The sequence below is a fragment of the Poecile atricapillus genome, chromosome 3, assembly GCF_030490865.1.
Source record: "Poecile atricapillus isolate bPoeAtr1 chromosome 3, bPoeAtr1.hap1, whole genome shotgun sequence".
Classification (NCBI taxonomy): Eukaryota; Metazoa; Chordata; class Aves; order Passeriformes; family Paridae; genus Poecile; species Poecile atricapillus.
In genome coordinates this window covers 67,536,295-67,548,561 of record NC_081251.1, presented here as the reverse complement: position 1 = coordinate 67,548,561, position 12,267 = coordinate 67,536,295, and the positions used below count along the sequence as shown (strand labels likewise).

General features: G+C 41.8%; 1 protein-coding gene across 8 annotated transcripts in view; it reads right to left on the bottom strand.

Annotated features, from left to right (window-relative positions):
• Positions 1–3,469: 3,469 nt before the first annotated feature.
• SASH1 (SAM and SH3 domain containing 1) overlaps positions 3,470–12,267 on the bottom strand; it is a 532,432-nt gene continuing 523,634 nt past the window's right edge. For all 8 annotated transcript variants that reach the window (XM_058834786.1, XM_058834787.1, XM_058834788.1 and 5 more), the window contains 3 exons: positions 9,191–10,329; positions 8,516–8,647; positions 3,470–7,686 (listed from right to left, as the gene is read on the bottom strand). In XM_058834786.1, coding sequence (XP_058690769.1) covers positions 7,426–7,686; positions 8,516–8,647; positions 9,191–10,329 — 1,532 coding nt within the window. In that variant the 3' untranslated portion in view covers positions 3,470–7,425. The remainder of the gene's footprint in view (positions 7,687–8,515; positions 8,648–9,190; positions 10,330–12,267) is intronic.

Sequence of the window (12,267 nt, the reverse complement as noted above, 5' to 3'; positions counted from 1 at the left end):
CTCACGCTCATATGTGTGTTAGAAAGCAGCCTGAAACCTTTCCTTACTTTGTCATCAGGCTGAGGAGAAGAAAACTGAGAAGGCAGCAGTTGATTCCAAGGCATGTTTCTAAATCCAAAAGAAAGTCTCTTTCAAAAGGAAGTGGTTTAATGAATTGAGAGTCTTTCATCTCTCGTTTCATTAGATGACTTTATTAAACACATAAGTGCTTTTTTGTGTAATTGAATTGATCTAAGCCGTTCTTCTGCTCTCCAGATATTGCACTGCTCCAAATCCAAAACACCTTCTATGCCTCTATGATGCTTATGCTTTGATGTTGATAGGGAAGGGCAGCCTGTGCTGCTCTGTAGCAGCAGCAGATCCGATGGCAGTGGGAGGCAGAAGTGGGGAGCAGTCCTTATGTGACCGAAATGTGGCCTTACTCAGGCAGTAGCTCCTCGGGATGGCAGGCAATTCAGTGCTGTTGAAAGAAAACAAAAAGGTGTGTAGTGCTTGCCTGTAGTGTGATCAGGAGCACCACTAATCTTGCTTTCAGACAGCCAGAGCCAACTATAAAATTGCTCACACCCCAGGGTATGCTAGGTGGTCGGCAGGACGGCAAATCCATTTCTTTTTTGGTTTTGTAGGATTGCTAGAACCTGAACACACCTGCAAGCTGAACTAACCTCAGCTCTCACCAAGCCTGTTCCAGCAGGGACTCTGGACATCAGAATGGAGGACAGGCTACTGTCACTCTGCTAGTGCTCTACAGGAACAGCTCACCACAGGGTTGAGGTGGCATTGCATGGGCTTTTTATTTAACATTGAACTTGCCAGTTCCATTCTTCGAGGCAGAGACGTTGTGGTGAGGTTTTTTTGTTTAGCTAAGTGCAAATGGAACCACTTAAATCGGAACTTTAAACGTGAGTGGTAGTATTAGGTAATAGCTTAGTCATGCCTCAGTAAAACATAAAAAAAAAAAAAACAAATTGTAACTTCCATTTTTAGTATATGGTGGGAATATATTAATTACCATAAGTGCCAGTGGAGCCAAAGAGAAAAAAACAAAAACCAATAGATTGATAGTTTAATTCACAAGGGTGTCCCCTTAAGACAGGATTTGTGGACATAAACACCAGTCTTATTTTCACAAACTTGCACATCTGGGTATGCAATTTGTGGCTGAATGAAAAAATGAAACTTGAGGGAATTTCAGAATAGCATATGCATAGGAATATACATAAGGAATGCAGAATTTTTCAGGGCTCTGCCTACCTGGGATGGGATCCACCTTGGGAGAGCCAAGTCCAGAACCTCCAAGGCTATGCAAAACTCATCTCAAGAGATGGTGAACTTCAGCACAGTCAATAAACAACAAGGCTATTTGGAGTATGAAATTGAAATCCAAATTTATCTTTCTCTCCTACTCAAAGCTGTCTAGTCTTGGAAGCAGCTAATCCCACCAGGCATCTTTCTGTTTGACCATAAGCATCTCTATTCTCCACAAATTTTAACTGCAGCAGGCCAAGAAACAATATTCCTTTGAAGAAAGTCCTATGGCTTTGTTCTAGTCTGACTCTTTTTGGAAGAATACTAATCCTATAAATGTCCTGAAGTTTTTTAAGAGGGCTTGGGGTCTTTTTTGGTGTAGAATATTACTAAGTCAATTTACATGTGCAAAACTTCTGCTTGAAGACAGGCCCAAACCCACTGGAAATGACAGAATCTCAGCACTATCAGAGTTTTGGGGTCAGGACTTGAACAGTACCAGTACACCTGCAAGCAAACTTGTGCAGGCACAAGCCCAGCATGGACTACTTGTGTTGCAGAACTGAAGGAAACAAATAATGATGTCCATTCATGCCGTGAAAGACTGCAGTGCCTGCAAAAAGGCAAGGCTAAGAACTAATAAGAATCACAGAATATACTGAGTTGGAAGGGACCCAGAAGGATCATCGAGTCAAACTCCTGCTCCTGCACAGCACCATCCCCAAGAGTCACACCATTTGTTCTGTACTGCTTCCTGAATGTTCAAGGGCCATCCTTTAGTGGACTCCTGAGGTAGCTCTGGCGGTACATGTAACATTACATTCTTAGCTTTTAAGTCTCTGTGGGCTTAGACATGAACCCTCTGCTCAGGCATAAAATTTCTTTTTGGAAGTATTAGCAGCAAGAATTTTTAGCAGGTTTCTCCCACATCTCGTTTTCTGGTGCAAACATGTGGAAAGAGAACTCACAGGTATGTATGTGGCTGTGTTTGGTTTTGGCAGCAGCTACCGCGGTTAGCACACATTTGGATCAAACACAGCAGCAAAACGCTGAGAGCAATAGATGGGGGCTTTGTGTTTCGCCTGCTCCCAACGCAATCCTGGACCACAGCAATCTTGGAAGGGAAGCAATACTCCTTCCAGCTGCAGAAATGGCAAGCGCCCTGGCTTTTCATGTTGTGCAGTGTTTGTTTTGTTTTTATTTCTGTTTTGTTACTTGAGAGACCCTTGGAAACAGCGGGTCCCGGCGCCCTCTGCCGCCCGAGCGCCCTCCCCTCGCATTCCCACCGAATCCCTCCACGGCCCGAGGTTCCCGGGGGGGCTGCCCGCGGGGAGACAAAGATCCAGCAGTCTGGATCCAGCCCAAAAGATCCTTTTGTTTTCCACTTCATGTCGTTTCCCGAGTTCAGCTTCCGGAGAACGACTACTCGTGCAGACACAGCCCCCCCGGTTCCTTGGGGCTAAATGCACGAAGGATTAACTTCAAGCTGTTGCCACGAGGAGCTGGCAGCACGCTGCTAGGCAGCTCAGCATAGCCATTAATTACACAGCAAATTTAACCAGACCGACAAATGCAAAACAGCCAGCAAGAAGTTACTCAAGTGAGCTGGAAGGAAGTGCCGAGAATCACGTCCCAAGGCTTCTTTGCCCCAACCCTGGTCATTGGCATCTTATCCCGGACTGGAGACATCACCTGGTTGTTCAGGAGTTACAGCTTCAGGAGTTAACAGCACCCCAGCAGCCGAACGAAGCAGAGCTGCATTTGCAAATCCCCTCTTGCAGGCAAGAGCTGTAGCTACAACTCCACAGCACTCATGGGCCCTTCCTCTGCGCTCACCAGTTATTAATTATTCCACTGAAAAGTCATAAAGCTCCCAAGGGGAGACCTGGGAGACCTCTCACACATATCTCACTGAGCCAGCAGCTGGACATTCATAGGATATAACAAAGTTTGGACAGTGCTGGTTCACATCATATCATTTAACAGCTGCTTCTAGTCCTGAATTATTTTGGCTTTTAATATTTTTAATATTTTAAATATTTTTAAACCTTTTTCTCCTGCTGTAGATGTGTTGAGAGTGCTTACCAGGAGAGGAACTAGTGGCTCAGTAAGCTACAGGGAAAGGGCCAAAGATATAAGCAAAAAAATTACATCACTGGACACTAGCCAGCCACTAAATAGAGGATCTGTTAGCAAAATTGAAAACAACAACAAAAAAAGAGAGAGATCATGGAAATTTATTTACTTTTTATCTATGAACAGTATGACATATAATTATAGACAAGTTTTGATACACAGGAAAACCCTTTTGTCAACCATTTTTTTTGCTAAATGAAACAGCACAATAATCTTTACACATTCATATTTTGTTTTTGTTTTTTTTTTTCTTTACAATACACAGCTTTCTTGGGTTGAAGCAAACTGCAGGACATATTGAGTACTGGTATATTACAGCTACTTACATCATTTAAGAACAGCAAATGGAGAAAAATAAGTTATTTAAATATTGATTTCATATACAGAAAGTGCAACTTTGTTAGTTGTTACATAACTTGCTTGACACTTTTGATTCCCCAAAGGGTGTCAATTAATGCTAAAAGTATCTTGGACTGAAAGTATTATTTATTCTAAAAATAATACAGTACAACTGCACAGCTGTGACTTAGTGAATCGACCACTATTGCTGCTCTTAGACATGATGGCCTGTTCGGATAATGCAATGTTTAATGCTTCTGATCATGCTCCCAGTCTGCATCCACAGCCAGGCTCATACAAGAGCACGGGGAATTGCCACCTGGGTAGCAACAGCGGGTTATTGATCAAAGCATCTGATTATGATGGCATTTGGTAATATTTTGGGCTTGCTGCTTCTATTGTTAAATAGCTGTTTGAGTTACTAAGATACTATGGATAGATACTTAACATGGTGAGCCTGAGCAGAGCAGATGAGGATTCCAGCAGCAGGTTTCTTCTGTGCTTTCCAAGAGTTAATGAGTGAACTTTTGCTCAGAGCACTGAAGGTTGCAAGAAGATGCAAGAGGTTATGGCTCTCGTAATGCACCACCTCACCTGCTTGGGGAATGCCACAGGTCACTGAAACCACAGCAGGGAAGCTCAAACACTGAGAAGCTTAAGGCTTTTTTTAGATTAGATTATAAACTAAAATCGTAATTCAAGTAAGACCACAAAGCACATTCTTTAAAAGAAAACAAAACAAATATTAAAACTCATAAATCTCAAACTGCTCACTCCAGTCCTGATGGGTGTGATTTGGTTTCCCTGGGTCACATAATCATTTTAAAATAATGGATTTACAAAGAGAGTTTGGCAAACAGGTCCAGCTTATTCCCTAAACTCTCCTTGTGTTATTAAGAGAGGGGAAAGTGATTAATATGGGAGAGCTTTATTATATGACTTGTCTTCCCTGCAACACAAGGGAATTTGTTTCTTTTTTTATTGCTATAGTCAGCTTGGACTTTTCCCTTGCTCCAATATAAGTGCTGTCCACTTCTACTCTGTTCTGGTCCCTGCAACAATCCCAGGAAGTCTCGATACTCTATCTCCTGCTTACTGATAGTCACCATGTAAGCCTCAGAGAGGAACAAGAGAAAAATAACAATTATTGAAAAACCACAATTTTTTTCTTTTTTTTTTTGTTTCTTTTAGAATAATAGAACATACTGAGCTACAAAAGGGGACCCATTGAGTCCAGCTCCTGGCTCCACACAGCACCATCCCCAAGAGTCACACCATCTACCTGAGAGCGTTGTCCAAACGTCTCTTGAACTCTGTCAGTGCTGTGACCACTTCCCTGGGGAGCCTGTTCCAGTGCCCAACCACCCTCTGGGTGAAAAACCTTTTCCTGATTAACCTAAACCTCCCCTGACTCAGCTTCAGGCCATTCCTTTGGGTCCTGTCTCTGGTCACCAGAGTGAAGAGATCAGTACCTGCCCCTCAGCTTCCTCTCATGAGGATGTTGAGACTGCAATGAGGTCTCCCCTCAGTCTCCTCCAGACTGAACAGACTCAGCTGTCCCTCACAAAGCTTCCCTTCCAGACCCTTCACCATCTTCGTGGCCCTCCTTTGGATGCTCCCCAATAGCTTAATGTCACTTCTGGTGCCCAAAACTGCGCACAGGACTCGAGGTGAGGCTGCACAGATTTTCACCAGCTGTACAAAACATGGCTGCTGTATGTCTCCTGATACTGTCATATCAGAACATGCTGCTTATCAGACGCCAAGGAGAGTATTACAGAGCTTTGCTTGAGAACAATTTCAAGTTGCATCAGTGACTTAGTTGCCTTCATATGATGGTGCGCAGTAGACACTGGTGTAATATGAAATGTGGGAAGTAAACCTAACAGCTGTCGATTCTACCAGGAGGCAAAACAGTTATCATCTGTAATAAAATGCATATTCATACACTTAGAACATGACCATGAAAGGGCCAGATATAGTAAGGAATCATGGAATAAGCACAATCTTTCATTCATCAATCTGACAGCATTTGATCAGAAGTCATCAGCTCAGTATGAGATTGGGATAATTGGGGCACCAAACAGTGAAATGTCTTGTCTGGTTTTATACAGTAAATTGTTGTCAGAACTGATATTGGAAACAGTCACACATCCCAGCCTGTGCCCAGGTTTCTATTTTATCTCCCTTTACCTGGCAGACTAAGCTGGCTTTGTCTTCCACAGGGCATTTGCACTACAAGAAGCTGAAGGACACACCATATATAGACCCCAAAGAAAAAGCTGGTTATGTGCTATTCATGATCATTTGTATTTGGTATATAAAAGGTGTACCCAATATAGAAAAATAAAATCTGTCATTAGTCACATATGCGACTGGAACGTTTCACATGGAGTTAGGCAGAAAAATATCAATGCATCATGAAAAATTGTTCATCACATTTGCCAGAACAATACTCTTTTCCAGTGAGAGGTAATAATAATGCAGTGGTGAGGGGTATCAACTGTTTTAAAAATCACAGTGTTATTCATAAGACTATCTGGGAATTTTCTTGTCCATGCAATGGAATTACTGGGTCTAATGATTTCTATGGGACACAATTTGCTTTTTCAATGCAAGTGAATTTTCATTTGCAGAAACCCACTGTTTGGAATCAATATGGTCAGGATACCAAGTCAAAGCTGCAGCATAATGATTGACAATATAACACAGTACACAGAATATGATTAAAATGAAAAGCAGTTACATATATACAAGGCAGTATATCTTGGAATAGTTTAGTAACAACAGTAAATGCAGACTGTAGTGAACAAGGAGTTAACCTGACAACCAAAACCTAGCATAACCCTGCATTTGTAAAAGGACCTCTATAACACAGGAGATGTTATGATGAGGCATTTTATAGAAGCTAACTTCAGCTGGAAATCACCATAAATGCAACTTAAGTTGAAACGAGGCTTGGGAAATGTGAATACAGGTAAAGTGAACACTAGGTAACTGCTTAAAAGCTTATTTTAAGGCAAATAAAAAAGCTGATTGCTAGAAAGCAGTTATAAAAATTACCTCAGCTCTGTACAAATAAAAAGAAGCTTTCTGACTCTTCATGGTTTAGTTGCATTGAAGTGACAGAGATGGACCATACTGAAAACTAATTTCAGTCCATCAACTTCAGCCTAGCTAAAGGCTTCGTGGCAACTGGGACCTACACCAAGCAACAGTAAAGATGACTGAGGGTTTTGTGTTTGCTCTAGACTGCTAAAATAAACAAAAGGCATTTGCCAAACAGGTTCTACTGGAATTTGCACCTTGATTTGTACCTGGTCTCTAGGATTTCAGGTACCTAGAACCTAGGTGCACAGAAGACCTGTTACTAGCATCACTATCAGAAACTCGAGGAAAATGTGCAAGGGTCCCTTAATTCTGTGAAGCTGTCTGATTCTCAGGCCAACCCTGTGCAGTTTATGAAATAGGAATACTTCAGATGGGAGTGAGCGGGGAGGGAAGTACCACATCTATGTTACCTGGTGGCTGCCTCTCTTCTCCTTCAATTGCCAAAGACTTTCATATCCTTTGAAGAAGATATCTGCCTGTCCTGGGGAGCCACTTCCTTGATCCCTTTAGCTACATGAAGTAATTAGAGTGATACTGGTGCAGGAAGAAGCAGTGGATTCTCAACCAGGCAATGTCACAGTATGGAGCATGTTAAATTGCCTCTGGATCAAGAGGTTTGAAGAGTCTTGCTGCTGCCAGGAGCTTGCTTATGTGCCTTTCCTCTGTGATGCCAGCTTTTTGAAGGCAAGTTTGTGACAGAGAAGGCACTTTGCTCAGTGTGTTGAATCCTGCTTCCGTGAGCAGGCTGGAATACATAGGCAGACCAATGGAAATCAGCCAGTCAGATACAGAGGTGATGAGTCCTGGGGATACAGGTTTACGGCAAATTTCTGTGAGTCCTCCACTTGGAATCTGGGGAGCAAAAAAAGGAAGAACAGAGAACCCTTAATGTTAAACTCACCTGCTTGTTTTACAGTAAGTCTTTTTTGTTGTTGTTGTTTGTTGTCTCTTCTAAACTGATAGAATTTCATGGCAGATGTTCTAACTTTTCTTGTGTCACATTTGCCAGTGTGAGAGTGGTGTGGGCTGAAAGGCTCAGATCCCTTGGCCAGAAGCACTGACAAGAATTTTGGCAATACAGACACAGTGGGCAGTATGCAGCTGCTTGGCTGCCTTTCACGTATCATTCTGAATTAGTCTGAGTTCAGTAAAGAATACCCAGTAGTAAGACTTTTCAGACTGATCCATTTAATCTCTCAGAAAGTCAAGAGAATACCAATTTTGCCTATTACCTCCTCAGACAGACCAGGTTATTGCAGAAAAAGCCATTAAAGTTTTTGATAGTTTCTCCCTTCTGCCTTTATTAAGGAGAAGTGAACACTGGTATAGTTTAAGAAATGTAAAAAGAGTGTAAAGCATTTCAAATTTTAATACAGAGGCATTTAAATCATGCCACCCTTGGTGAGCAAGTTTCTGTTACCACTGCTTGCAGTCTGCTTAGACTTTTAAGATCCTTATTTGGTCAGGAGAGGGCTATCCACTCTCAGCTACTGACTGTCCTCCTTTGGGCCTGGGGGAGGTATCTCCTGCCCCTGCAGTACCTCTACCTATGTTGTACCTGCTAGATGAACATAAGGAGCACTTCTGTACCAGGACTTCTCAAGTACCTCCCTTCACTATTAGTCAGTCCTTTAAAAAGTCTGCTCATAAATAAGAAAATCTGCTTTATGGAAATACTCACCGCCATGCGATGCTGCTTCCTCAGCTGCTTTACCCTGATTTGGTCCATGTTTGTAGCCACATCCTTTTCAGGCTGCTCCAAGTCTTCAGAGTACCTCTGTACCAAAGCCTCAGGAATGCCACAGCGACCATGCTGAATGTTTCCAGCAAGACACAAAAGAGAGAGGATAGATTAAAGAACTGTATCTATACAGACCAAACCAACCAATGCAACAGAGAGAGAAGTGCAGGATGGGAGCAAGAAGGAGCTTTCCTCCAAGTTCCATGAAAACTGAAAAAGTAATCCCCAAAAGACTCCTTCCTTCACCCTACAAAAAAGATGTACTGGTTGATGCTATCAATTCATAGTTTCTTGGAAAGATAAAATCTAATCATTACTTCCTTTTTCAGCTCTACTCCCCCACATTAGCAGAGAAAGACACATTCCCATGCCCAATGCCACCAAGGCACCAGTGGTCTGAAAAGATGGGGGTTCAGAGTACATCTGGGACTTCTGAGTCCCGCACAACACAAGAATTTATGAAGTCTGATAGCAAAGACAAACGAGTTATAGAATGTCTAATGTCCCAACAATTGTTGGTTTATCTTCCCCACAAAAAAACAACAGCTACAATGAATGACAGACTATCCCATGGAATGCTAGGGGAATAAAACCACTGAAGTGATTACCACTTACCTTGTCTGAGTACGGTTCTTCAGTAAGATCAATGTCTTCAGACTGCAGCTTGTTTTCTATCACCATTTCCAGATCCATTCCTCTGCTGCAAGAGACTTTCCTTGCTGATGCAGGGCCAAGCTTTACCACATGCTGCTGAACACTAGCAGTCTCTGGGAGCTCCGACAGCCAGGGTGGCAGTGGGCTAGGAGGGCTACTGGGCTCCTGTTCAGAAGATGTCCTATGGACAGGTACTCCATGACAATCAATGGGAGTGGATGAGCTGGTCTTTTTTACCGGCAAACATGGTGCTTCTAAACTTGAGTGGTTTCCACTTGTGGTCGTGGGAGGATGATATAATCCATTAGAAAGGCGTTCTCGGCATTTTTTGGCAGGGACAGGAGGAGGCTGAGAAGGATTTTTTGGTTGCATTCTTGCCTCATTTGTGCTTTTTTGTTCAGCTTCTAGACCTCCCTTGAGGACTGGAGCATAATCAGCCTGTGCAAGGTCATGAAAACCTTTACTCTGTATTTCCAGAGGTGTCCTTGTTGCATGATGCATCACTAAGGCAGGCTGAGCTTCACAGTTTTTCAGGGGGAACAGAGCAGGTTTCCCACCTGCAGTCTCTACTACAGAGCAGTTCAGTTCCTTAGCTCTTCCCTTCTGAGAATTAGCAGCTCCTTTGCCCTGCTTAGCCACGACATCATCTACCTTACAGCTGCCTCCATGAGACTGAGGCGGCAAGGCAGAGCCACTTGCCTTTTTAGCTATATCCAGTGAATCCTGAGGAAAAGAACCTACTTTCTTGGTAGTGTCCTGTAAGTTAGTAGTGGGTTCTCCCTGGAGATCATCCAGTGAGTGAGATCTTGGCCATGTATCTACACCCTGAGGGCCATCCAGAGTTTCATAGCTTCGACACACAGCAACTGGTAAACTTCTGCGGTTCTTCTTCAGACCCGTGATGGCCGGAGGCTTGACAGAGCTCTTCAGAGCACGATGGGCACGACCCAACCGGCTCTCTTTTTCCCCTGGCTGCAGAGTTTCTATTGACTTGGTCAGTGGAAGCGTGGGATAATCTGATAGCTGGTTTCTGCTGAAATCCCTAAAGCTATGCTCACTTGCTGATTTTGAGGGCGGAAGACAGGTCCTTCGAGTTTTACCTAGAAACAAATAAATTCACCATTAAAAAAATCTGCAACATAAATAACAGATCCCTTCCAAATGCTTTTGAAACAAAATGATTTATTCCCTTTTTGTTAATTCTAAATGTGGCAGAACTCATTGGCATTTCAAGCATAAAGATTTGTTTTGAACTTCAGCTTTATTAGTAAATGTCATCTGTTAAGTAAAGTACATCCAAAATACTTAATATCCTTCTTATTCTCCAATTTGCAGAGATTTGAGGTTTAACTCACATAAACCTTGTTTAGTATAGAAATACTATATCCTACAGTTAGAACTGATACCCCATACTCATTGTATGGAGTGGTTTGGTTTGACAGGCCCCCTTGAAATAATTCAAAAGTCATACGTTCTTTTCTTTGCCTCTAATTTTAGTATATAAATAATAACGTTCATCTTTTAATAAACTTTACTAGTTTGCATAGGATTTTTTTTAAAAGACCCTGTTTATGATTTTTTAAATTTTATGCCAATAGCGTTATTCCTTCTTTTAAACACGCAGCAAACTATTTGCAATGGCGAAACAGAGAGAAAGCAAGCACATGAAGACCGGTTTTGCATCAGCCCCTTTGGAAAGCTACCTGCAGGGGCAGCAGAGTTTTACAGAAAAAGATCTTATTAGACGGAGAAGTGTTTCGAAAAGGAGTTTTAAATGTGACTAATGTTAGTCTCAAGTCATAGTGTGTACTTTTAGCAATAGATGCTTTCTTCTTGTACTGTTTGCCTTCAGAGCTTTATCCTGCTACAAGTTCAGTGCTTGGCTTTTGCACAATATACACTGTTCACCTTGCATACGAATGAAAGAACCTCTTTAACCTAAAACAATAAATACCTTGCTTTCTCTTGCCTCTTAATCTGCTTAAGGAGTTTGAAAACCAAAGTATCCAGAAAACTAGCGAAGAAAATGGAGGTTACATTCAAGGAGATATAAGGAAAACACTCCTATCAAAAAAAGTTAAAATCAGGATAAGCCCATAAGGAGAAACGTCAGCACACAGCAACTCCTTTCTCAGAAGCTGTACTGCTCACAGCTCAACTCAAGCTAAATATCACCATTTCCAAAAAATGCTGATAAAGACACATCCCACACAGAAATTGTCTCTGTTGGTGCTACCTTGAGTTCAGGTAACTCAGAGAAGTAGCAGAAAGAACTTCTCTGTCTGCACCCTTCCACGGAGCTAGGCCACCGCCTTCTGAAAATAACTTGCAATCACATTAGAAAGATGTGTTAGAAATGTTACATTCATTTTTTAGTGCCTCCAGGTGCTAATGGCAATATTTAATAAGCATGGAAAGCAGTGTTCTCTTTCCATTATTCCTACTTGCTAGCACATGCCTGACTTGTGCAGTAAAGCACCATACTGTCTGGGACTTGCTGTCACAGCTCATGCTACAAAAATCCAATCGCCTTCTTTTCAATCTGATATATTGATCAAGGATTACGAATATTTTCGGAAAGTCCACTCAGCACTAGAATAGAAAAGTTGTGAAAAGTTGTGAAAAACCCTAGTGCTGTGCAATAGAAACTCTTACTGAAGCCATAAGGGTATCTAGTAAGCAGCATTTAATTTCTTTAGAAATGGGGTATGTCTGTGTAAAGCCAGTAGCCTGGGAATGGGAATGAAAAATAGAAGAAATGAAGAATAGGAAAATGAAGAAAAAAAAGTAACAAGGAAAGATAAATTCTGCAAACTAAAATAAAATCTTTAGTTCATTCCAATCCTGTTAGGCATACATATACAAATGAGGTAAGATTAGAGGAAAGTTCTAAATATTTTGCCTATAACACATATAACCAAACATGCAATCTTTAAGCTCTCTGCTTCACAATGGTTTAAAAGATACTGCTTGGTTCAATGCTATTGCTTGGATAGTAGCTGAAAATGTAATTTCTTTTAATGTGATTTAAGTGAAGA